The 27,243-nt window shown below is 35.8% G+C and overlaps 1 protein-coding gene across 1 annotated transcript in view; it reads left to right on the top strand.

Annotated features, from left to right (window-relative positions):
* The window catches only part of SIPA1L2 (signal-induced proliferation-associated 1 like 2), a gene marked incomplete at its 3' end in the record, with an annotated part of 62,585 nt that extends 38,814 nt beyond the window's left edge, over positions 1-23,771 (top strand). Inside the window, exons 9-16 of the mRNA XM_008946509.1 lie at positions 6,422-6,679; positions 10,158-10,241; positions 11,715-11,818; positions 12,228-12,331; positions 14,517-14,905; positions 18,129-18,353; positions 20,937-21,090; positions 23,545-23,771. Of these exons, the coding sequence (XP_008944757.1) occupies positions 6,422-6,679; positions 10,158-10,241; positions 11,715-11,818; positions 12,228-12,331; positions 14,517-14,905; positions 18,129-18,353; positions 20,937-21,090; positions 23,545-23,771 (1,545 nt within the window). The remainder of the gene's footprint in view (positions 1-6,421; positions 6,680-10,157; positions 10,242-11,714; positions 11,819-12,227; positions 12,332-14,516; positions 14,906-18,128; positions 18,354-20,936; positions 21,091-23,544) is intronic.
* Positions 23,772-27,243: the final 3,472 nt, after the last annotated feature.

Below are 27,243 nucleotides of genomic sequence, written 5' to 3'. Positions count from 1 at the left end.
AAATTAAATGGTAGAAAATGCTTAACTTTCTTTAGTCAGAACTACTGTATCTCTTACACCATTATGTACTTATTATAATATTATTAGATTCAGGGAATGACGCATAGACACTGTGATTTAGCCTGGTGGAGACTCTTGGCAAAAACAAATGTCAGAACTGATTAGCACCAGAGATTTTAACCTAGGCTGTTACATTTTAAGTGCAAGTCTTAATAGAAGCTCAGTGTCACAATAAGACCTTTGGGCTCTCCCCCTCACTGTGAAGTCCCTGTCACTCCTGCCTTTGGAAGGGAGGCAGCACCAGCAAACAGCAGAGCTTAGGCATAAGGTATGGGCTGCACTCTCTCCCATCTTTAATATGTCATGTACCATGTGCTTTGTCTCTTCTTTAAATAACCAAAACATCATTATTTTTTCTGCATAAAAGAAAATTAATTTTTTATTGTTAAAAAAAATTTTCTGTCACTTTTTGTAATTTTTTTTTTTAGCTTTATTCTTAATACAACTTTCAAAGAAAAAGGTGTGTAAACTTGGCCTTTGTCAGTATATGCAATTAGCATTTTAACATCTTTCCTGAAATTTGTTGTACTTAAGGGAGTAAGGCTAAGTATACAGCCTCACTGTAATCTTTGGGAAGCTGAAATGGTATTGTATGAGCATCTTTTCCTATTCTGATTTGTGTCAAAACAAAGGAGAACCTAGGCAGTGTATGTAACATATGGTCTTCACCCAGAAGTAGTCTAACAAAAGAACTATAAACTAAAAATGTACAAAGTTGAAAACAATTCTCTGATGCTTATCGTATTTCTCATCCAAGTAACAAGTCTTTGAGTTTTTCTTACATTTAGTTATGAGTGAACTTATAGCAGGAGTTAGTTATAATTGCTAATGTTTATTATGTGTTCAGTTACTACAGTCAAGCAGAAGAAAACCAAAAATGCCAGGCAAAGCGACGATTGTATCTACAGGCAGATGTAAAAAGGAGTTCCAGACTTTTTTTTTTCCCTCTTTCTTTCTGTTATCCAATATAATTGAAAAAAAATCAAGACCACCACATATTTTTGTCATTTTGAAGTTAATATATTGCCCACTCAGTTCTGGGCTAGCAAAGAAGTTTTTAATTGTAAATAACTTAGGGTATATATACCTATTATTACATAAAACATATTTTAGGATCCATTTTTGTTATGTCTGGGTTGGAATGTGCCACATATCTGCAGAAACTGCAAGTGATTTGATCTACCTCATTGAAAACCTTCTGAGTTCATGGAATCATAGGATAATTCTGGTTGGAAAGAACTGCAGGAGATTATCTGGTTCAGCCTCCTGCTCAGATTGGAGTCAGCTATGAGGTCAAGCCAAGTTATTCAGGGCTTTATCCAGTCAAGGATTCAAAAACTCCAGGGTTGGAGACTGTATGACCTCTCCCTGGGGAACATAATCTACTTGGTTTTCCTTGTTGAGGATCATTTCTGTTTTCCTTTTTCTCCTCATGTGAGGTCTTACTTGTAATCTTGACTCTCCAGTATCTTAAACACTACTTCAAAATCGGGTTTCATTATGAACTCAGTCCTTTGAGAGCTCAAAGACTTAGATCTTCATTTGGTGCTATACCCGTTATTTTGTTTGTCCTCTGTTATTCATTTTCATTTCTTAAGTTGGACCATAATAGAACTTTTACATCCCTGCCATTGGTTTTCCAGCTCTTCTTCACCTCCCAATCTCATGGTGAATTTTGAAGGCTAGTCACAGAACTCTTTCCTATTCATCTGTTTTTTCTAGTGATTATTCTTTCCTGCCAAGCCTTTATTCCTTATAGTTGTTGTCTTTTGATGTAGCAGTTTTCTCATTCTCTGGGATTTCGAAATATGGCTTGCACTGCTTGTGTCCTAGTTTCCATCAGCAGAAACTGCAGGGGTTGTTACTGCCTTACTGATCATACATGTAAGCCAAACATCTTCATTGTTTTGTTTTGTTGTGTGGGTTGTTTTTTCTTTTTATTTTATTTCTCTTACTTGCTGACTAGCTCCTTTCATACAACCTCCTGCCTGTATTTCTCTTGTCTTTTTCATGCAACAATACAGGCATAGAGGCTCTCAGGAGGCCTCTGAATTGTTTGTCAGCTTACCAACACAAAGATTCTGTTTAAAACTGAATAGTAATGAAGATCAGAAAGACAATGAATGTATCTTCATAAAGGAGGGGTTGTCAGCTTCAGCTCTTCAGCTCTGTGGAAGGACTGCCAGAGAGTTATCACTTGCCTTAAACCAGGAGTGATAAAGTGGGCAGCAGCCTTATCTGAAGTTGCCATAAGCAATCGCATACATCTTTAGTGCTGTGAAATTATTATTTAAGTAAAACACATTTACTGTTTTTCAGATCACATATATGTATATTTATTTTTTTCTTTAACACAGTGGGACTACTATTAATAGGTTTCTGAGGTGTCAGACTTGGATTTTTTTTCTTGATTTTATGACCAAAGTTATCTTAGACCATTTGAATGTTAGTCAATGTCTTGGACTTGCACTGTAGTTCATAAAGGGAGCCAATGGACCTGAGGGGTTACCTCCAGGAGGCACTTCAGAGTGTCAGAAAAGGGACAATGTATGTATGTCTTATTTAACTACATGGTGAATCTAAGTAAAATTAAGCTACAAAATTAAGCTGCTTTTCAGTTAAGTCCCTATAATTATGTGAGATTAGTATGTTTTATTTTGTGAATTTAATAGACAGCATGATGAGTTCTCAGTCTCATCGTGACATTTTGTGGGAACTGCTGTAGCGTAAGAACAAACATGCGCTCTGATAGGAGTGATTACTTTTCAATGCAAAGTTTGAGTCAGAAGAATGTAATTACTTATGCTGCTAGATATAGATAAAACCTCTTTTCTGAGCAAGGTTCAATGATTTAAATCGAAATGGTGGTAGTAGGAGGTGATTTATCGGTGTAATACCATTGGTGAACATCAGTGATTACTTCTCTACCCCTGCATCCCCTTCAGCAGTTCAGATCTGTGATACTTGGAACTAAAGTTAAATTGTCACCAGTTCTTCTAGTTTTGCTATTACCCTAACAGATTGTTCATGATGCATGAAATCAGTAGATAGTTAAGGTCCAAATACCCAGTAGTTGATAGTGGTAAGGTATAACAGAAAAGCTTCTAACTTTTCCATGGACATGAATGTTTACCTTTTTTAGCTAGCAACCTTGCCTAATGTAGGCCCTTCACAAAGCCCTTTACAGAACCTTTATATGGAATCTTAAATTAATACTGAAAAGTTTGGTTAACACAGTTTGAAAACTTTAAGGGACCACTTGATAATTGTTTCAGAACATAATGCTTCCTGCAGTACCATTTGACTGTTGCAGATTTTTATAGTGGATTCCTCAATTTTAATATGCAGTCATGACCTGCTACCTATATCGTAGAGTCATGCTCTGTAATTGCAGAGTAGGTTTTATTGACCAGTTTTTTTCTAGGATAATAGAGCTCTTGAACTGAAGATATTAATAGGAGTCTGTGCTTTGTGTTGAAGGATTGATTTAATTAATACCAAACTATAGTGAAGGACAGGAAGTGCTGTCGTTTCTGATGTGTGATTAAGACTTGGTCACACTTGCTTGATAAATAACATCATATTCAAAATGTTATAGTGACTGTAATTGTAAAAGATGTTGATATCCTATAATTGTTTAACAGAAATTTAAAATCTTTTTAAGACCATTAAACATATATTCAGCTTTACATATTCTTTGAAGTGAATTTAAAAAAAAATTAAAAATTAAACAATGAATTAAAAGCTATCATGCAATACCAGAATATACTGGTATATTCTTCATCCAGTGGAATAAGTAACAATAATATAAATAGAAGTTAGAAAATGGTCCAATTAAGTATTTAACAGGAAGTTGCATTTTATTTTGTGGGGTTTCTTATGCGAGATAATTTACATTTTGATCCCTGGCAATGGCTGAGGGTGGACATCCTCATTGAATTGCAGGCATGAATTAATTGATTCTATTTGTTTCTGACGTAGGAGATAGCTACAATAATGACTTTACATATCTCAGTATACTACAGTGTTTATTCTTTAGGCAGTGCTTGTGAAGCAATGAAGTAAAATCTTTCATCTATATGTTGAACTGATTATTTTCCTAGTTTTAAATTAAAATTAGAAGGTCTATGTAACAAAGGAAGCCATATGAGGTAGTTCCATTCTAATAATGGACGTTGGGAGGGAGCAGTTAGAACAGCGCTGTTTGGGCTCCATTTTGAACTTAAAAGTAATGTTAGATTTTTATAGTGATTTGAAATAGGAATGTCTTGAAAGCCTTTTATCCAGGACACTGTTTCTGCAAAATTTTGTCATTTGTCAGAGGAATACATTTTCGTGATGTAAACAAACACAAAATTTTACAACATTTTAAATTCTTATTCTTTGCAGGAAAGCTTATTGTTTGTTGTTTCTATATAATGCTTTAGTTATTCAGTTAGGAAGCTGAGTCAAACTAAAAAGTAGTAACAATCCCACACTGTTCATCATTCTATGAGTCTAATATGTGTTTTGTGATTTTTCAGAAGTGTGAAACAATTTTTAAAATAGCTGCATGAACTCAGGTAGTTTGAAGTGGTGGTCTGAATAACTATGGCATTTTCAATGTTGGAAGAAGGCTATAGATATAGCAAGTTGACATTCTACAATTAATTGATAATCTTGTAACATTGTTTGCTCTGTAGCCCCATTCCTTGTCTGTGGGAGGAGACTGTTGAAGTGGTCTTGCTTCTACAGGGAAGCTAAAACCAGAAAATCATTATTGTGAAATTCTCTGATGCTTACAGCATGTCTAGCTATGATTTGTCAGCAGAGTTTACACATCAGGTTTTACTGGTGCTGATAATACTGATATTTCTGATCAAGGAGTAACCTTGAAAAAGAACAGGAATTCTGAGTTCTGTTTTGGAGCATTTTAGTGACCCCTCTTCAACTTGTCGTCATCCTGATGTCTTCTACCCTACACTGGATACTAATTCTGCTCTCAGTGCCTTATCCTTTATATTTTACAGTTCTTTCTTTACCTTTTTCATAGATTTGTGCCAGCAGGGACTGAGATATAAACAGGATAAACAGTTTGCCTGTTTAGAACCACAAAATTCAGCAGCCTGAAGTATTTGGCTGGACCAGACTGTGCATATATAGAGTATCTAGAACTGTTACAGTTGCACATGCATCTTCTCTTCAACAGTCTTGAATAACATAATTAGCATTCTTAGGATATCTTTTTTCAAAATCAGCTTACCAGAATACTGACAGTGAAAATGTTGCTTTGGGATTTGGTTCAGAAGCTTCAGGGCACAGTAGTTTCATGTATGAGAATCTATAGAATTTATTTGAACTGCACGTTTGCATTAAGTCATTTGTGCCAAAACATTTTCAGGATTAAGACTGTAATCACTTTACATACACTGTATTACACTTTCTCCAGGTGATTTTAATTTAATTGGAAACGGAGAATGTTGAGTTTTCAACACAAGCAAAACTTGATCCTCAGTCAAGACTCAGCTCAAGAGGTAGAGCAGAATTGGAACTGCAACAGAGAAGCAGTCTGTGAGAATATAAAATATCTAGCATGATAAGCAGTGCTGGCTTGAAGTGGGTGTGAAACTTCTATTGAGTAATTTCTGAAACAGTAACCCTTGATTCAACACCAGCCTGAGTCTACGGCAAATATCCCATAGGCAGGCTGATGGTTTGGGTACCAGTATCACTACTTTTACCTGAATTTACACTGCTGGGAATACTGTTAGTGTTTCTCTCTTCCTTCCATTTCCCCATTTCTCTTCCAGGCATAGAGACCCCAGGGAGAGAGGCATTAGAAAGTACACTTTGAAAATAGATAGAAAAGTAGATGCCACTTAATCATTTGCATCACAGTGTCTATGCTCTGTCATTCAGTGGGGACAAGGTGAGATTCTAAAGGAAAGTTCTCAGTACCACTAAGAAACATCTAGGTGGCTGAAAAGCAACAAACATGTTCTGTAATTTTGGATATGTACATTTTTACACTAATAAATTATTTGAACCTGATGTTTTCTGATTTCTGAGTGTTTTGTTTCTACTACTTTTTATCATGTAAAATTCAAGCTGCAGGTTAATTTATGAAAGCTTTGTATTTTCTCCTTTTTGAAGGGAAAGGACAGAGGTCAAAAACTTTTCAGCCCATGAAAGCAAATCCTTTAGTTTGAAATGTTTCCTACCTGGTTGGCACGATAGTTTTGAAGTCTTTGAAGGGTTGCAGAGTGCTACATGAGACACCTTCGGGCACCCAGAATTAAAATATGCCTATACTTCTTACTGTAGAATACAAGATTTCTGTTCCCTCCAGTGAGATTGATTAGCATTTTTATTTGTCCCCCAGGGGTTGTTCAGAACTTTGTCGTATACCCATGGTGGAATACAAACTTGACAGCGAAGGCACCCCATGTGAGTATAAAACCCCTTTCAGAAGGAATACCACTTGGCATCGGGTGCCGACTCCCGCTGGGCAGCCTCTCTCTCGTGCCTCTCCAATCCTAGGAACATCTGACAGACTGCAGTGCCAGCAGCTTCTCCAGCAGGCTCAGACAGCCATTCCTCGCAGCACTTCCTTTGATAGAAAACTGCCAGATGGTGCAAGGTAATGCATGCTCTGTTTAATGCCTGCCGCTTTCTAAATGTGCCTTAGTTTAGATGTCTCTGCCTTCTAGAACTGTTGTACTTATATTTTAAGCCTTACTTTGAGTTTTGGCACTAATTGTAATTCTGAGGTGGTATTAAAGAGCATTCACTGAGCCCAGTTCCCCCTACTTGAAACAAGTGACTTTTGTTGTTTGTGATGGAAGTGGACTGTATTGGGGATCCTGCTGCTGAGGACAGCTGACCTTTCCCTTTAGTCCCAAATCAATAAAGTGGGAAAATGCATTGTGACTTTTTGATCAAAGTAACGTCCTGTCCCTCACCTTTTGGACGCCTATTTAAATAAATAATGGGTGTAAATAAAATGAATTCATCCCTTTAAAAATTAATTATTTAATCTTGTTACCAAGATATTGGCATAGTTTCAAAGGATTCTGTAACTCATTACCAGTCCTTATGCTTTACTTTGCTTTTAATTAAACAAAGCAGAGCTTTTGATTTGAATTTGTAACACCTATTAGATGATGGGCTGGTATCCTTAAATACTAGCTCTCTTCTAATTTAATCATACTTCTTCAAAAGGCAAATTATTTTTAAAGTTTGAAATTTGTAAATACATTTGACCTTTCAAGTTTTTCAGGAAAAACATGTCTTGAGCAGAAATCTCTGTCCTTTCTTGTTTATAAATATTTCTGATTATGTCCTGTGCCCTTTTTCCATGGGGTGATGTCCTTCTAATTTGTGAGGAAAAAAAATACTGCATGTTGAAAATATCTAATTGATATTAAAATGTAAAACATTAATCTTAAATAGCTTTTTAAAATTCTGGATGAAATAATGACAGTACTACTGCTATACTATTTATTTATTTAGTAGAAAAGAATTAGTGACTCTTTACATTGTTTGAAATATATACCTGTAGTAGTCATACATATTTGTAAATGTGTCTGTATTGTGGTCTGGGGAAGACAGAGTTCCAGTTACGATGATTTGATCATTTGTATCCTCCTTCTCCCCTACCCCCCTCTTCACCCTCTGAAAAAAGGAGAGGAGAATTTCTGTAAGCATGTATATACAATTTTAGGACTTCAGGTTTTCATAATGTCTTGTTACTGAAATTCTTGACGACATCAAGCATAGGGGACAATCTATCAATGTGTAGAAATTCTTCTGGATTTATGGAGCTTTATTAAACATACTGTGTGTCTAAACAGAGGGGGAAAAAAAAAACCAAACCAAACCAAACCAAAACAAAGCTTTCTGACATAATCCTCATTTCCAAAGAACTTCACAAACATAAGTTGTACTTCTCCTAACACTCAGTGGAGCATGTGAAAAAATGCTAAGACAGAGGCGATGTCTTATCATAAAGAAATTCCTGCATCGCTTAAAGAAAGCAAGTGCAAAGCAGAAATGCTATTCTGGAGAAGACATGGCACAGAGTATAAATAATGAAAAGAGAGGAAAACAATGGACTGTGACATGCGAGTTTTGAAACATGAAAAGAAAGGTACCTAATTGGCAAGGCCTGCCCACATGGCATAGTTGATAGCTTGGCAGAAAGATGGGCTTAAAACAGGAGAGTTTGAAGTAAGGTTGATTAGTACTTAGAAGTTGTCTTGCAAGGGTGAAAGTGTATACTAAGGCTAGGAAAATGATGAAGAGATTTCGGAGGGTCTGACGCCCAGTATCAGTTTGGACAAATTGAAGAGTGCAGGCAGGGAGAAGCAGGTTGATAAAACAGGGAAATTATAGCAGCTCATGGTGCTATATAAAATGAGCTAACATTGAAGTCAGTGATAAACTGGTTAGTCTTTTAGAGATAATGATCTTAAAGGTCTCTTCCAATCCAAAGGATTCTATGATAAAAAGAGGAGGAAGCAAGAGAAATGTGGGCTAGATACAAGACTTAAGCACCAACAGTTCAACTACTGTGAAAGGAACAGTTAAGTGCACGGTTCCTGGTGTGAAATTAAAAAACGAGCTGAACACCTATGCTCCTAGTACAGTTCCTGAGGAGAGTTAAGTGCTTTGAAAAGGCAATCCAAATGTTTTTGTGTAGATCAAGGAGTTTCCTCCAATTAGTCACTAAGAAATACAAGCATATCCTTGAGCTCTACTCCTGTTTTCACAAAATGCCTAATTCTGTGACAGCTGTTCATAGCGAGTGACTAAGAGTGAAGCTTCAGATTCACTCTCTTGTTTTTTCACACCAAGAAGTCTCCATGTACTTTGGTTTTTCAGTCACACTTGTAGGCAAGTACATCCTTTCACCTGGAGTCTGGGATCCATTCCTAAGACCAGGCAGCTGCAGCTCTTCTGTAAAGGAGCTATGTGCGACATTCACTGACCAGATTTTTGTGACTCTGCTTCTGTAACCACCTTTTGTGTAGCAGCCTAATGGATAGACACTTTTCCAGCATATGGAAGGCTTGGAATCTAGACATTGACATTCTTCAGCCTGGGATAGTCCAAACCTATGTCCTGGTTTTGAGGACAATTCCCTAAACATCAGTCTGAAGTCTGGAAACACACAGGATCATAACTTACCCATTCCTTACGACTGGTTCGCTTAAGCTGTGCAAGAAATGCAAAATTCTGGGGGGTAAAAAGCAAGGACATGCAACTGAATTCATCTGCAGCCAGTAGACTATTTCAGTTGATTGAGAGAGGCTCAGTCCTGTCAATATGTCCCAGAGAGAGACATGCTGAAAATAAGGCACTAAACTATCCGCTTATTTTATAACTGTTTGGCTGTTAGACAAAATATAATAACTAACATCTTTAAAATTTTCAGTCTGAACAGTAAAGTTGCTTATTGAACGTCATGTCCTTGGGAGTTGTGCATAAATCCAAAACTACCTCTTTTAACCTCTTCCCTGAGTACAGACGTTCATTTCTACATATAGCCTTTAAAAAACCCAAGCAAAAACACAATATGAAAAAACAAAAGTAAATACTCAAAAGTTTAAATAATAAGTACAAAATAATACTATTAATGAAAATGGTTTCTTATGGCTCTTCTATGTCAAAAAATAAAAAAGTATTATATCTTCTAAATTAATATGTTGAAAATTGGAATACATGCAAAGCAACTAATAACCCTTTCTGATCCATCATGACAGCTTCCCACATAAATTCAGAGACCTAATGCAGCTGCTCTGACTCCTGAGTGATCCCACATGTTCAGAAGTAAAGCTAGATGGAAGGAAAATAGAATTTGGCACTTAGTCTTTTCCTTTTTGTGCGTTTTTAGGTATCTTTAAATACATATTTTAAAAAATGCTTTTAGAACACTTGTTTAAGTTTTATGAGATTAAATTAAAATTCTGAATTCCCCAAATGAATAAAATTAATAATTATAATACTGCATTATTTGTAAAAATGAATTTATTTTATAAAAGAAACACAGTCCAGTGCAAATCTGAAACCTCACAAATACCTTGGTGCACTGTTAATGACTCTAGTCAACATTACAGAAGTTCTCCAAGCAACCAGTCCTCCTCCAGTGACCCAGGACCCAGTGGGAGCAGCCAGTGGAGGCAGCAAGTGGGATATGATGGGTATTGGTCTTTTTTTTCTTTTTTTTTTTTAAACCTTGCAATAGCTAGCATGCCTCTTCTTTCTGAAGCAAAATTTATGTGGATGTTTTTGTATCATAGATTTGCTTGCAAACTGGTAGCATATTTTAAGACATACAGGTTTACTGATCCTTAATGTAACATGTATGCCCATACAATTTTAAAACCATGTTGCTTTAGCTCTGTAAGACCAAATTGTTGTTTTATAAATCAGGTAAATAACAAACAGTTTTTAGGTTTCCTTTCCCAAAAACAGACCAGAAATCAAGTGGTAACTCAGAACAATATCTCCTCCTTTTGCTTCAGTAGAAGGGTATTTGATTTTAAAATTATCTTCATGGTCTTCAAAGGCTTTATTTCCTACTGTGCTTCTTGTGGTGGCATCCATTCCCTAGCATCTCTCCTCAAAAAAGTGACCCTCTTTCAGAGATCTCTTCTCCCTAAAAATCTGTTGCAGTATAGAGATGTTTCTTTCACATGCCTGTTAACCCCTTGGTGCTGAAGGTTCACAAGTTAGCTATCTGTGTATAAAAGACCACCCCGATATGCTGTCAGTGGATAAGAATATTATGTGAGACATCTGTTCTAAATTATTTTAAATTTATCACTTGGTCATATAAATATAGCTGCTGAAAACACTCCTGTTATAAAATGTTGAGCTATGACACTAAATACATAGCATAATATAAGAGCATTCCAGACTTGTCACGTGGCTTTCAGAAGCTGCTTTTCAGAAAATATGTGAATATTGAAAACATCAGCTTGACTCCTTGTCTGTAAGCTTAACATTGCTTTGGCATGAGTGTTTGTAGATAAGATACTCCACATAACAGATGTATATGCAATACCTTGGAGACTCCTCAAGGAGTTTCAGAATAGTCTCTGGCAGCTAAATAATGCAAAGAATTTAAATAAAAGTATAGCGAATCTTTTTTTGTCAGTAAACACATGAAAATGCATTTTGAGTCATATTTCTAGCACAGTTATTTCTAATAGTAACCTTGGGTTTAGTGTGTTGCTTTATGAGCTAATTTAACTTTTGCAATACAATACAAAGCAATGGTTCTGGTACTAGCGTACCTGTTCTGAGTGTGAAAACCTGCCAAACTACAAAGTTACTTTCTGTGGGACTTAGTTCATAAAGTAGTTAAGCATGTGTTGCCATAGTTCTCCACTGCAAAAACCTTTGGATATGTAGCCCTAAGAATGCATTTCTTGTTAAAGCTCAGTGTCCTGTTGGCCTGTTCACACTTGAGATATGTGTGCTCTTGAAAAAAATTGCATGTAAATATTTGGAAGTGTTATTACACTTTCTTGGTGGGAGGAATGATGGTTACTTTAACAAATCACTTACAAATATTTGCTTTGAAGAGGAAAAAGTGATGTTGTTCATCATGTAACTAATTTTTCTAGGAAAAATACCCAAACAGCTTGATTTTCTGCTTACATTAAAAGGTGCCAGTCCCCTTTGCTCCATGAACACCACCAAGGTTCAGGCTCACTGGAGTGTGAAGGAGGCAGAGAACGAGAGGAAACTTTGGAAGGAACTAGACATTCTGGTAATAAAACCCCACTGTATCTTTAAAACTAAGGGTTCTTTGCAATGCAGTGCCTGCTGAAGTGCAGCCACCTTCTCACGGGAAGGTTTGATGCACACAGAGCATGTAATGTGACAGTGAAAGCAGGGACTGTTAACAGACAGTCTAACAGAACATGGTGTGTGGTATTTAGGTAATACTTGGAACAAACTACTGGTGAATTTCAGAAAGCCTCATGAATTATGAAAATCAGGTAGAACTTTAATTATCATTGAAAAACTAGATCTTAGGAAATTCCAAGAAGATACATGTCTCTGATTCCAAAGAACATACAGGTTTGAAGCCTGATGCTAACTATGTGCCTTTTTTCTTTGTACAATATACTCATCTTTTTAGAATTCAGAAATTAAACCACATTTATTTATGGCAGAAACCAAGTGGCATGCACCATCAACCAAAGTCCTGGGCTCCTACAAAGACCGGGCTTTGCAGAAGGAAGGCAGCGGCAAGGAGTCACCAAACAAACTTTCACATGTAAGTCTCTTACTTGGATGTCATGCAAAAATATAAAAAAGAAAACAAAACCCCAAACCAATAAAACCCAACCTGGACTTAAAGAATACATCTTAAAATTATATTTTAGTGATTTCTGAAGATGACTGTGTATTTTGGGAGGCAAAGAGTATGCTCACCCAGATTCAGAGTGAATGAAGTATATTTAATCTGTTTTTACAAACCAGGAAATGCAAGAAGGCTTGGGTCTGGGGTATTGAGGAGATAAAAAAAGTATGGTCTACACTCAGCTGTGTATTTACAGTTTCATTTATACCTGCTTGATTAATCTTTGAAATATTTCATATCCTTTAAAAAAATAATTAATTATATTCACCATACCCTTTGTCACATTATATGAAACAATCATGTAGTATAATTATCAATAAACACTGTAAAAATGTGATTTCTGTGTCGGGAATATTGAACAGATTCTCAGTCTATGTAGCTTAGTGGTTTGTCTTCATTAATGGTAAAATCTTCAATGACTGAGTATGGAAGGTACACTAATGGTATACATGGTCTTTTTCTATTTTTCGTTTCTTACATGAAAAAACCTGCCATATGTTGCAGGAATTTGTACACTAGTTGTAGACTTACACTGGTAAGAATGAGAGCAGTCTCTCATCTTATGTACGTTGATACATTATGAGACTGGCTTGATACTTCTTGATAAAAGAATCATGCTGTAGAATTGTGTATATGAAGACAAAAATACTTTTTTATCTTAAGTCAAAGGTGTCAGGATTCTAGAATCAGTGTATATAACAACCAGTATTAAACAGAGCACTGATACAAAGTTAAATAAGAGGTACTTCAAGTTTTATGCTAATGGCAGCTCACATACTTTCAGGATGGTGGCTGAACAGAAAATTCAGAAAATTTCATAATGGGCTTATGTTTGCATTTGCCTGCATATGTATAGCACAAGTGCAAAAGAATTATATTGTACAAAGTAAGAAATACCATTATTATGAAGATAGTACTAATAATATGAGGCTATCTTGTTGTTAGCCATAGTGCACTTGAGCAGTTCAAGATGTCTTTATCAATAGCTGTTGTCCAGATTCTCTGCTGCTGGCAGGGTCAGCCAGGTGCCCAACCATGTGTGTTCAGCAACATATGGGAAATTTTTGGGAAGGTTCATACATGCAGTACCTCTTCTGAGGCTAATTTTATGCCTTCCCCCCCCTTGTTTTTTTTTTTTTTACTTTGGTTCCATTTTACATTTACAGTGAGAACTGAAATACCTCTTCTCCAGACACCTTTCTCATTGTTTTTTTTTTAGCAGTTGTTCCCATTACTTTTAAGAGCACAGCCATCTTGTAAAGGTTGAATGAATGCACCTTGTCTAATTGCTTTAATGTGAGCGGCAGTTGTGTTCATATGCATCTGTTAGGAGGGGGAGCTTGTAAAAAAAAAACTTTAGTCAACCTTCCCACTTATATTTTGCCTGATAGAAGTCCCTCTGCCCTTATTCTCGCTACTCTGTCACGTAGACAAGTTAATCCAACTCTCTATGAAATCTCTTTTTGAAAAAAACAACAGAACCTCCCAACTTTATTGACACAAATGCCTGACATAATTATTCCACTTCAATTGCCATGCTTAGCTTAGGGCCCTGTGACTTAAGTTACTTTCATCTGGTACACATACATCACAATTGGCTTCAATTTAACTAGCCGCACATCCAATTGGATTTGATCCAATAAGCTGCATATTTCACCCGCACTGAGAAAAAGCCAATGATAATTCAGTCTTTGGGGGTTTTCAGATTTGCAGTAGAATTTTTTTAAACCAACAGTTACCAAGGCTTCTGGCTTTAACTAATGCCTTTTTTAACCGTCCAGAAATGGAATTTTATGGATGTGAGATAGGTCTTGTAATCAGAAAATTCAAGTGTGATCTTAAGATTTGCCACAGAAGGTGGAGTAAGAGCCTTTTTATTTGCAGTGACATCAACCTTTAATGTGTCCAGCCAGCTGTGCAATTCATTTCATAGAAACTGGAGGTAAAATTAGCTCACTTCATACTTTGCAGTTACAGAATATTGTAAAAAAAAATAATAAAATGGTCTTTGAATGGGACAAATTCGTTGATGTATGTGAAAATATATGCTTAACTATTTAACTTGAGGGAGGTCTCTGTTTGTTTTCTTGTTGTTAAGATTGGAGACAAAAGCTGTTCCAGCCACTCGAGCAGCAACACCCTATCCAGCAATACATCCAGCAACAGTGATGAAAAACACTTTGGTTCTGGAGATCTGATGGATCCTGAGCTGCTTGGTTTAACATATATAAAGGGGGCTTCTACTGACAGTGGAATTGATACAGCTCCCTGCATGCCAGCTCCTCTTCTGGCCCCTCTGCACCTCGGTGGCAGCAGGTCTGGAATACATTGTCGTGCTGAGCAGTGGACCGAGTCTTCTGAAACTCCTGGGCCGGATGATGATCCAGCTAAAATCTACGCTGTTCATAGCTACTCTTCTGCCATTTCTACCAGTCACACAGCTGAAGGCAGTATGGGAGACCTAAGTGAAATCTCCTCTCATTCCAGGTTTGTGTTTCTTACAAATTAAGGGTCATGGATTGTAGTTAACATGCAGAGAACTCTTTTTCATTGCTCTTAATTCTGTTTACCTTTATTTGAAACTGGACTTAACTGATTTTGACTTGTTGCATTTAAATGCCTATATGGGCATTTATTGATGAGTCTAAAAAGCATAGCTAGCCCTACGCCCAGTCTGATGGAAACTTTATATGTAACCTTGTGCACATTGCCTAAGTTTTTACTCAGGGATGTTTCCTAACTATAAAAGTGAAGTTTCCACCTAGAACTTATTTCACATACGTATTTTTGTTTGTTTTTTTAGTGTAGTGTAACAAATTACCTTGGACTTAGTGCTGAGGGAAACTCGAGACAGTTTTTACATACAGAATTTTTACATATAGTGAAACTACATTGCATACTAGCCCCCGTAATTCACATTACTGTGATGTAGGCTTTACAGTTTTGTTTGTTGAACTGAATTTCTGATTTGAATTTCAGCTTTTTTTAGATTATTTTTTTTTTTTTTTTACTAGTGGAATGTGTGCATGGTGCATCTGTTTTAAAGCAAAATTTGAAAGTACACTTTTACAACTGGTTGCCTTTATCTCCCAGTTCTCCTTTTATGGTGACGTTGAAGTTGAAGCTTTGGTCTGTGTGTTAATGTTTTTACTCCATAAAGGATGGAAGAAAATTGTTTATTCTTCTTTCCTTCTGATTTTCCTGTTTTCAGTGTCAATCAGTAGAGGAAAATAATATCTTGTAGTCTCATTTCTTCATATGCTTGACATGAGTGAATTAGTCTTTTATACTTTGACTTCTAGATCTTTTTTTTTTCCACAAGTTACAGGAGATAGTAGTAGTAGAGACTGTTGTGAAAGCTAGGTTAATGCTTTCACATTAAGCTTTCACTACCCCTGTGATAATGCAGAAGCTCCAGATTTACTGTGCTCTGTGTTTTAAGTTTTAATTTTATATCTTGAGACTTGTAAAGTGCTAGAAATAAGATCTGTGTTTCTAGGACTTCATCATAATGAGCTGAAACAGATTTCTAATGGCTAGTATATGTATTCTCAGCACTTGTGTTGCAGCTGTTGTGTTTAAAGTGCCATGCAGCCATTAAGGAGTCTGCCACTCATTTGTGTGGCATAAACATTTTATGAATTAATTAAAAATTTTTAAAAAAAGACATATAGATTTTAAGTGAGTTTACCTAGGCATTTCCAAAGCAGTAAATGTTTTTGAGATGATGGCTCGCATTAGGATTGCCCAATTCAACTTTGGCAATAGCAGAGTTTTCTAATGGTCACCTAATTTGTATGGTGAATCCTTTTCCTTTAGGAAAATGTCAGGCTTATGTGACCCAACTATTTGTTTAAACTTTGCTTACACATCCTTCAAATTATGTTAGAGTGATAAATAATTTTGCAGTTTGATTCAAAAGCTAACATCACCTATACACCACCCACAAGCATACATTATTAAAAAAATATCTCATTTTATAGCTGTCATGCCAAAACACTGTGTTCAAATAGACATGAGAAAGTTGAGTTAACATATAAGTGTGTGTTACCTACTGCTAAATTCTATATATATTTTCCAGCTGGTCAAACACTGAGTTTGTATTTCTTCATAATCTATAGTGATGAATTTATAACACTATTGAGGCATTAATTCATAATTATTTTACAAATTTTAACTAGTAAACTTGTTCTACAATAGCTAAAAAATGTAAAAATTAAAGAAACAAGCCCACAGACTGGTGGAATGGTGGATCTATAAACACAACATTAATTTTTTGAATTGGTGTTATGCTTAATAATCAAAGTGCAATGCACAGGGAAGATGTTAATTGGTTGAAGAATACTGGCCTGATTCTCTAACATCATCAGATAAAGAACCTTCTGAAAAAAATTATTCTATAGTGTCTGAGTGAGATTTACAGAATTAAACCTGCTGTGGGAAACAGTATCTCAAACTACAAAACTGACTTGAGCTGTGTACAACATTGTTTCACAGTTCTGTAATTAATGGTTTTATTCTTCTACTTTAATTATGCACATGAATTATCAAATACCTTCATGTTACTGTAGCTGAAACAGCTTAGCTTCATCACCTTTACTTTTTTTTTTTACGTAGAACATCTTTGGGATCCTAAAAATATATACTGCTTGTTCCAACCATTGCACTGAACTCATTATTTAAAACTAGGCTTTTATAGGCATTTTATTTCTTTACTTCAAAAAACATTCACCTATTTAAAATCTGTGGAATAAGGTTGAAAGCTCAGTTTTTCTTAAATCTATTTATAAGTAGAAGTCTGAAATCCCCAGGATCATGTCCTTGCTGTTGATCTGATATGTATTTTACATTCTGCTTCAGTGTTTGCTTCATCTTTAGATTAAAGATGGTTCTCTGTGATTTAATCAATTAATTTAAGTTAGATGATAACATTGTGTTTGGTGTTCATAAACCAACAATGAAAGTTAGGAGCTGCTGCTTCAGGTTCCAGCCTCTGATTTTAGGCAAGACACTTGGTTTCTGGATGCTTTGAGTAGTTCACATCCAAGATTAAAACAAATTTATTCTTCAAGGAAGTGTTTGCTTTGGTTCATTTAAAGTCTTTTTCAGAGTCTTCAGGAAAATATTTCATTATTGCCTACTAGTACTATTATTTATTAAAGAGGCTGTTGAAATTATCCAGAGGACTATTTTTGTTGAACTGAAATTTACTTCTGTTCGTATTAAATTCTTAATAATACCGAATGAAAGACACAGCTTGAACTGGTGTGAACTGGCAAAATTAATGTGAAGTGGAAAAGCACATCAGCTTTATAACTGGATATTTGGGGTAATTCCCTATGTAGCTTTTGATGTAAATGGAACTATACCATTAATAATGTGTGTACATGCTAAGATTGCATACACAAATTCCATATATATGTCTTGAACTTAGTCTTTTAATTTTCATTCATATCAGTTCACATTGGCATTTCAGCAAGTTACAGGATATATGTTACTTGTTTTAGAAACTCATCACAACCTTGTCCTCAAAGGGTTTTAATGTATAACCTGCTGGTATGTAGAAAATTACTGTATTAATATTGCTACCTTGATTTTAACCTTGAGAACAACCTAAGAATTATAGCTGAATACCAGGCAAAGCATTTCTGATTTGTTGTTTTATAGCAAATTTCATTTTTGCTTTTGTACGTTTTCTTCACTTTTTCAGTGGGTCACATCATTCAGGAAGTCCTTCAACACATTGCTCTAAAAAGAGTGGCTCCCTAGATACCTCCAAAGTCTATATAGTGTCACAGAATAGTAGTCAACAGATTTCTGGATCAGTTTCAAAACCATATCACCGACAAGGGGCAGTGAGTAAATATGTCATTGGATGGAAAAAATCAGAAGAAAGTCCTACACCTGAAGAATCTGAAGTTTCTGAGTGCCATGAGTAAGAAATCTTTTTAATTTTGTTGGGGGAAGAAGGATAAAGAAAATAAATTTTAAAATAGGATAACAAACAAAAATTACAAGTTTTGTTTTGCTTTTAAATGTTTGGGTTTTTTTTCTGTACGTTTATGTATCAAAGGTACATCCAAAAAATGAAAAAAAAAAAAGACACTAACAGCACACAATGCTGTTTTCTCCTCTGTTCTATCCAGCTGCACCTTCTTGCCGTGTGTCAAATAAAGCAAGCAGAAAATTCTGAAAGTGTATGTAGGCAAAAATATATGGCTATGGCAGATGTTAGCAATTTCCATTTTGAATCTCTAGGAAATTGGTATGGTATAATTTTCTTAATGTCTTAAAGACTTTTTTTACAAATCTTCAGGAACTTTAGTTATTTGAAAAAAGCCTGCTTCCTGATGTTGCTGTATTAAACCTTCCTGCCTTGTTGCCTATTACATCAGCTAATACATTGCAGATGAGAGGGCTTATCATAAATGTATTGGTGATCTATGCTAGATAATTATTTTTTAAATTAGTGCCAGTTGGGGGTATTTTAGTGGTATCTCTTTCTGACTTTGTTGTTAGTAAACATGTATGAACTGGTGGTTAGGCCCCCACAAGAAAAAGACTGTGTGAACATACCTGACCCCACCTTCGCAAGGCTGTACGAAATGTGCAAACTTCAGTAAAGCTACATATTGTTCTAGCAAGTGACATTTAGACAGCAATATTGACAGCAGTTCTAACAAACGGTTACATGCATAGCTTAACACATATGCTCGTGAATGCTCGTGAAAAATGTGTTCTTAGGTGGAAGAAAAACATGCTCAGAGGAAAAGATACAGTATCTCAAATACAGAGATGGCACTTTTCCAGTACTGCTGCAGTAATAAGTAATGTTTGAATCTGCTGTTTATAACTGACCGTTAAATTCCTGTTACCTTCAAAATCACCTTCTCGTCTAACCTTGCTTTCTCCTTGTACATTACCTGTTCAGTTCTCTCTCAATAAATCATAGTCAGCCCTCTATATCTCAATGAATTGACAAGTTGACATGTAGTACCTGATTTTTGAATGTTTAACATGAGATTACTCTTCATTTAATGGGAATAGGTTGTTTGCATCTAATGTCTCCTATTACATATAGGTGCATATTTATGGCAAGATTCATATTTTCAAATTCAAGCTAGAATATATGTGGTATGATATATGAACCTGTAGTTAAGCTCTTAAATTCTTGATTTTTTGAAAACAGAAGATATTACTACCTTCCTACCCTGGTTGTTTGTGTTTCTTTGTGTTATTACACTGGTGATTTCATTTTTCCCCCCCAGTATTTTATTTGCTTAAATTGTTCACTCGTAGTAGTATTAGCACTTAAAGTGGTAACTTCATTGAATCCTGCAAGTTTTTCCATTTTGAAGTTGATGAACTCCTGAAACAATTTCTCTTTATTTTGAATGGAAGCCTTAAAACAAAATTGGCTAATGAATCATGGTATTTAGACTGAAGCCACAGCAACTGAGAAAAGTATATTCAAGAGCTAGTTCTGTTTAAGAAATATTAATTGAATATGGCAGCACTTCCTGTGTCAGAAAATATTTTCAGATTTTTTCCATGGCATACAGCATTGCTTCACCTCTTTCTTTCTAGGAAAGTTTTTTTTATACATCACTGAGAAGAAATACCTCTCTGAGGATAATGATGTTGAAATAGAAGAACATCTCTAATTAGCAAGGGCTATGAAAATCAGGTCAATTGCTGAATTTTGTGCCACTATAGGATATAATTCACTGAGAATTAAACTTCACTGTAGCAAAGCTTGTTTCCTCTCTACTGAAGACAGTCACTGATTATGCTGCACTTGGCAGTAATGGCTTCAAATGTATGTTCTGTGTGATTGAGAATCTCTCATGTCTTCAATTGCATTTCAAGAGTAAACTTATTAAAATTCTCTTTTCTCACTGGTAGGAAACTGAAAGGTAATTCAGTTTGACAGTCTTTGACTGTAAATACACTTTTATATGATGATAATTAAGGAAGACAGCTTTTTTATTTCTCTGAAGAGCTTTATGAAATTGCTGATAATAAAACACACTTAGCATGTGGCACAGTCAATTACCAATACACTTTGAACGTTGCCATTGATGACCATAGAAATTTTGCAAGATTGTGAAGCTGGATACAATATCACACCATAAAATATCAACTTATTTGCTAAGGAAGTGAAAGTTAAAATATTTTGTGATGAACTATTGAAAATCTTGACTAAATACAGCTTTAACAAAAGAGAAGTGTAGTGTGTAAGAAAGAGAGAGACAAGCTAGGAGAAAGAAGCGTTTTGCTTTTTAAAATTGTTCATCAGAATTCCTAAAACTGACTTTTCAGTTATTTAAGAAGTTCATTTTGGACTCACAATCTGTTTCATAAATATAACAGGATTGAAAAAAATGTTCTAAATAAGAGTGTGCTGTGTCAGGAGGTAAGTCTAACAATTTTTACTTTGTGACACAAAGTGAATGCAGAACTTGAAATCCAAGAGCACTATTGCTTCTCTTGCTAAAAACAGCAATTATCTCAACAGAGTGTATGATGATATTGATGCTGTGTCTGCATCGAGTCCACTCCAAACTTCTGTGAGGAATGCCATTGTTGAAAGCCAGCAAGTCTTGTCCAAAGAAGATTTTCTGAAGTTGATGCTGCCAGACAGCCTCTCTATGGAGGAGGGGAGAAGAAAGGTTAGCTACTTTCTTTGGCTCTGTGTATCTCAGACACAGGTACCTTAGAAATTAATTTTTGATATTCACAAAATTGCTATAGGGAAGGCAATGTAATTTTGTACAAGCTAGGTGTATTCCATGGCGATGATACAAATACTGACTATCAGTCCCAAAATATAATTTTCCACAGTATAAAGCTGTTATCTAATTTGATGTTGCTCTATTAAATGTAGTATTTAAGTATGTCTTTGCTTAGCTCAAGCAGAGACAGTTGCAAGTTGAGCAGCTTAATTATAATTTCAAAGATTAAAAGTAACATTTTCAATAATGGATGCCCAAATTTATAGCCCCTTATATGATATTAAGTCACATGAATAAAAGTAGCCTGCTTTCCCCTGTCTTGTGATGCTCACTACCAGCAATTCTGTTTGAAGTCTGAATCACAATTTAATGTAGATATTAATAGCAAGTGCTCAAAAGGCTTGTCAGAGCATACATCTAATTTTTATAGTATGAAGACAATCAGTAATATTAAAAAGTTTACAAAAAGTGGATAGAGAACTCCCCAAAGTATGTATGTTTCTGAATTCTGTGCTTAATGTGGAATAAAGCACAAAGCAATTAAATTACTTGAGATAATTGCCACACTTCAACATTAACTCAATGCTCTCTTAGCCCACTGTGTTTATACAATGTGCTAAATGGCATAATCATCATGTCTGAACAAAGTAACACATGGGAATCCTCCAAGTGCAGAGTTGAATTTAAAATTCAGATTGTGTATATTTTTTAAAGTGCAGTATGTTAAATATGCATTATATGTATTTGAAATCTCATGGATAATGTCCTAGAGGATTTTGTGATTTACAATTTAGACAGTAATTGGGTTTTGGTGGTGATTTTAACAGCTGCCAATGTTTCTGGCTACCTAAATAAGAAACAAGGGTGAGGATGTTTTACCATCCTGAGGTAAATTTCTACTGTCCTCTTCCTCTCCCAAGACACTCAAGCAAAAGTTCACTGAGAGAGACCGTAGGTCCTGACTCGCAGGGGATCCCAGTGGTAGGACTCGGCAGTATCCAGTCTTTGATTATGCCTTCATAGAAAGTAGTAGTCTTGGTACAGGGTTGTCAGTTGTCTTTGCCAGCAGAGGCAGGAAGGAATTTTCTGAATATGTAAGATTCTACAGAATCTAATCACATCTTTTGTTTGGTTTGGGTTTGCACCCTGAGCGGAAACTCGGTAAAGCTGCAACAATTGACATTCAGCATGTCCAGATAGCTAGTGAGCAACCTTTGTAGACAGAAGATGCAGTATAAGGTTGATGAGACTTGAGTAACAGCCAATAATTGCAGCAGGATGCTTGCTGGGAATCTTGAGTGCAGGAAGGAGGACTGGAGACCCTTCAGTTCAACGCGTGAAGGCTTTTAAACCTTTGTCCAGTGTGGTCTCTAATTAGTCTCAGGGTCATTTAATACTCTTTAACCACTGCTTACAGAATTTCCTGAATTAGCACCACGAAGTGTATTTAAGTACTTTGTAAAGACTGTCTTCTGGCATGATTCAATGTTTCTGCATATTCCTTTTAGAAGTATTCATCAGCAAGCAAGTTTTGTGATGAGTATAACAATGTAGATATCTTCAAATCTATGCTATGTTCTCTGTTTTATAAAGCTACTGCTCTTAAGCATACATTCTGAATTGGTAGTGTATAACTCTAATTACAGAGAGAACAGGACATTAAATTGCTATATGCAGAACCAGCCAATTAAAATAATTAAGGCAATAACTGGTAGTTGTAAAGAGTAACTGGGTTTGCAGTGCTGAACAATGACTTATGAAGTGAAATGGCCCAGTTTTACAATACAGTAACATCTTGTTTTACTGTAGATACTTGAGTTGCAGTTTAAGTAACTTTTTGAAATGCATAAACATTTTCAGTGAACTCTATTACCCTCTTTTCTAAACCTATTTTGTGGTATCTGGAGAGATGCAGCATCTCAAGCCACTTTTGTCATCTAATGAATAGTATTGGACCATATATCAGTTTAGAATGTTTAACATTAAAGTGTAGTCATTTCAAATTAAAATCAAATAGCTCTATGTATAGTCTTGAATAAATGTTGTCAGGGTTGCTAACCTTATACATATTTCTGGAAAACATTACTGTCATAAGGCTGTGGAAGTTTCATTTAATGTCTCAGAATTAATAAAACTATACAGTATCTGATAAATTCATGGTGATATGTTCCAAAATATCAAGAGAAAGTATGATAATCTAGTTCAGTAACTCTTTTGAGCCCTCGTTTAGATCTGATATGGTGAAACAGATCCCTGATCATCTGTCTTAGCTCAAAAATTCAAGCGCATCTGCCCAGAAAAACATTCCCAAGAACTGATGGTACAACATAGTCATGTGAATTATTTTAACCAGTAATACGTGTACTTATATCCTCATATTTTGATGTTTAGTTTTCATTTTATGGAAACCTTTCTCCACGGAGGACACTTTACCGTACCCTGTCTGATGAGAGCATATGTAGCAATCGAAGAGGATCTTCATATGCTAGCTCTCGAAGTTCAATGCTAGACCAGGCCTTGCCAAATGATATCTTATTCAGCACTACTCCACCCTATCACAGCACGTTGCCTCCCAGAATGAGCCTGACTCCTGGAATGGGAAATCTGAGAAGTAAGTGGTTGTTTCTATCATTGCTGAAAATGGAATGTTTGTAATAAATTCAAATCACCAAATTAAGTTAAATTTTACTTTTAAGGTGGAATTATGCAATGTCAAATCAGTGTTCTAGATATCCTAGTACAGACATATTTGGTCAGCAGTACATACTTATGCTTGCCCTAGTGATCAGTTCAGATTTACTGTGTTTGGAGATAGCATTTACTTTACTTTCCAAAAAAATTTCATGAGAGCAATGACAGACAACAATAATTTGTCTGATCACTTTTGTTATCATTTTATTTTCCACTGGTGACTTAATTAAGCTGAGCTGGCCTCTTCATATTTCCTTTTTGTGTGTATGTGCATTTGAATGACTGAAATATTCACAAATATATTCACAAATGATAGCTAAACGGGGCAGCTTCTATTTAGACAATCCTTTTGAAAACGTCTTAAAAGGAAATGGTCAATACTTGTCATCTCCAATTACAGAAAGGAATTTGATGATACCTTTTTTAACACGTTAATAAAGCCTTTGCAAATAACACTTCATTTTTAATGGCAGAGAAAAAGTAGTCTGAGGAGCTAAATTAAAACTATTTTATGAAGTTGTCTCTTTACTTGTGAGGTCTTCATAAGCAAGATCTTTATGATAAACTTATCTTGCAATAATTCTAATATGGAGTGATGAACTATAAATTTGTAGTACTTCTGTGGAAAAAAATTGAATGAAAATTACAAAAAAAAAAAAAAAATATACTTACATCCCACACACAGTCCAAACCTACACAGCAGATACATATACTTAGGATACATATACATATTTATATATTCAATAAAATGAATTGCTTTTTTAAAAAAATGCTAAATCTCCTTACTTATTATTTTAGGTTGACCCACAGTGAACACCCAATGTAGTGGGCATAAAAAAATGGCCACTTTTAGTTAGCTACTTTAGTATTGCATCACAGCTGACCACAAGTGAAAAAAGCAGCAGAGCAGTTGTGAACTCTGAAGTCAAGAAACTGTGGGTGGATTTCTTGAAAGCATTAGGGGCTTCTGTAGACAAAGTCCAGAGAGAATGCAGACAGATGACCTAAAAGAAACAGTAATAAAAAGGGCTCTGTCATTCATCCTCTCATTCAGGAACTAGCAGTCACTTGCTAACTTTTAGAAGTAAACCACTTTCCTGGTTGTAAGGGCCTCAGCTATGAGCCTGAGTTTCAGTCACTAATCACTGGTTAATTTTAAACTGGTATCTCAAACAAGTGCTAAATTCCTGCTTCAGATGGGAATGCCTGCTTGGTGTACCTTTTGCCGTTCTAAAAATAGTCTTCTATCAGAGTGAAGCTGGACTATACATTTAATATGAAAAGATCCTTTGTTTTTACTGATAGAGAAGGAAAACTCATTTTGTTTTATTTGAGACAAATTCAGTAGATTTTATAGTCTGTGAAGGAGCTTTGGATATAATCAGGCATCCTGAGAATTTTATTCCTCTGCTATGTCAGACGTGTTTTTATAGCCATTTTTTGTCAAGGTAAATGCGCAATGGGCTCAACCCTTCAGCGTGCTTTTATTTTGGAGATTGACACAGGCAATTAATGGTGTACACTCAAGCTGTATACTGCTTCTCCAACAGTGAAATGTTAGTGTTTTGTGTATTAGTTCTGTCTTAAACACCTTATTTTCCATTCTTGCTGCTTCTTAGATACAGAAAGTTATTTATACACATAGCTGGGAAAAAATAAAAAAAAACATGAAAATGGTATTCTGTCAATCAAAATGAAGCTATTTGTTGATATCCAAGGTAGTTTATGCTATTTTCCTGTACAGCTTCTATTTTCTGCTTCTGGTTTTGTATTCAGAAAGTGCCTTTCAATGCCGGCAGTGTAGGCTCTTTTATGACAGCTATTTCAAGCAACATTTAATTAGTTATCTGTAATTACACCGAAAACAAACACATCCTGACTTGCTCACCTTTGTTTTCAAAATAAGATTAGTCAGTATCTTCATATAAGAAAGTAACTTTGGCTCTTGTTAGGAAGGTTTTTGTAATCACTGCATAGCAGATATTTACATCCTATAGTAGTGGTGACATAAGAGGTTTCTTTTTCATTTATAATTTTACCTTGAGGTTGTAGTTTCATATGTCAAGATTCTTAGCTGTCATAGTAGTTTATTTTGTAAAATACATATGTTTGTGACCTTAAAATATTTTAATTTTACTGATATTTAGTGTTTACAGAAATCAGTGGAAATAGTGTGGGTTTGGCTGGAATACATTTAGAAAGATATATTCTTGTATGTTAATCCCAGCATGTGATACGTGAAATATTGTGGCAGCACCAAATCTGGTGAGGTCCCTCTAGCAAGGAAAAGAATGTGATTAACTGGTAAGCAAGGCAGCACCAAAACCAAAGCATAGTAGGCAACATGAAGGGTTTCAGTTTATTGGGAAATCAGAATCATCAGACAGAACAACTATGCAAATATCGAAATGGAAATTTCAACTGTGTGCAGTGTTTACTGTGAGAAAATGAAGCTATAGGATTTTTTAATTATTTTATCACTGGGAGAAGTAAAGTGAAGTGAAGGAAGAGTTGCTTTCAGTATAGCCTGAAATGTAAGCTGACAGTTGACTGTTGTTGATTGCTCACAGTACACAAGTGTATAAAGATTTATTTCGTATTATCTTATTTTTAACTTAAACCATAAAGCAGAACTCATGTAGCTGAGAACTCTGAAATTTTACCTTAGGGACATTAAGGATTCCCTAACTGAGACAGTGCTGTTCACACTGAGTGATCCTAGCACATACATGGTTGCAGGTACAAAGCTTTCTCTTGTTTTGCAAATTCACGGCAGTTGAACGAGCAGGGAAAGAATGAAAACAACAAGAACCACAGATACAGGATATTGGCAGTTAGGCAAAGTCCCTAGTGACTGGAAGAAAGGAAGCATCACCCCTATTTTTAAAAAGGGTAAAAAGAAAGACCCTGGGAACTACCATCCTGTCAGTCTCACCTCCGTGGCTGGGAAGATCACGGAGCAGATCCTCCTAGAAGAAATGCTAAGGCACAGGGAAGACAGGAAGGTAATTCAGGAGAGTCAGCATGGCTTTACTGGGGGCAAGCCCTGCCTGACCAGTCTGATGGCTTTCTGTAATGAAGCAACTGCACTGGTGGACAAAGGGAGAGCTGTGGACATCATCTGTCTTGACTTTGCTAAGGCCTTTGACACTGTCCCCTATAGCATCCTCGTTTCTAAGTTGGAGAGATATGGGTTTGATAATTGGACTGTTCAGTGGATAAGAAACTGGCTGGAAGGTCACTCACAGAGAGTAGTGGTCAATGGCTCAACGTCTAGCTGGGCAAAAGTGACAAGTGGTGTCCCTCAAGGGTCCATACTGGGACCGGTGTTGTTTAACATCTTCACCAATGACACAGACAGTGGTATCGAGCCACCCTCAGCAAGTTTGCTGACAATAC

This window comes from Merops nubicus, unplaced genomic scaffold (assembly GCF_000691845.1).
Source record: "Merops nubicus isolate BGI_N331 unplaced genomic scaffold, ASM69184v1 scaffold17348, whole genome shotgun sequence".
NCBI lineage: Eukaryota > Metazoa > Chordata > Aves > Coraciiformes > Meropidae > Merops > Merops nubicus.
Note: the sequence above shows the minus strand (reverse complement) of the source record. Positions and strands in the feature narration are given on the sequence as shown.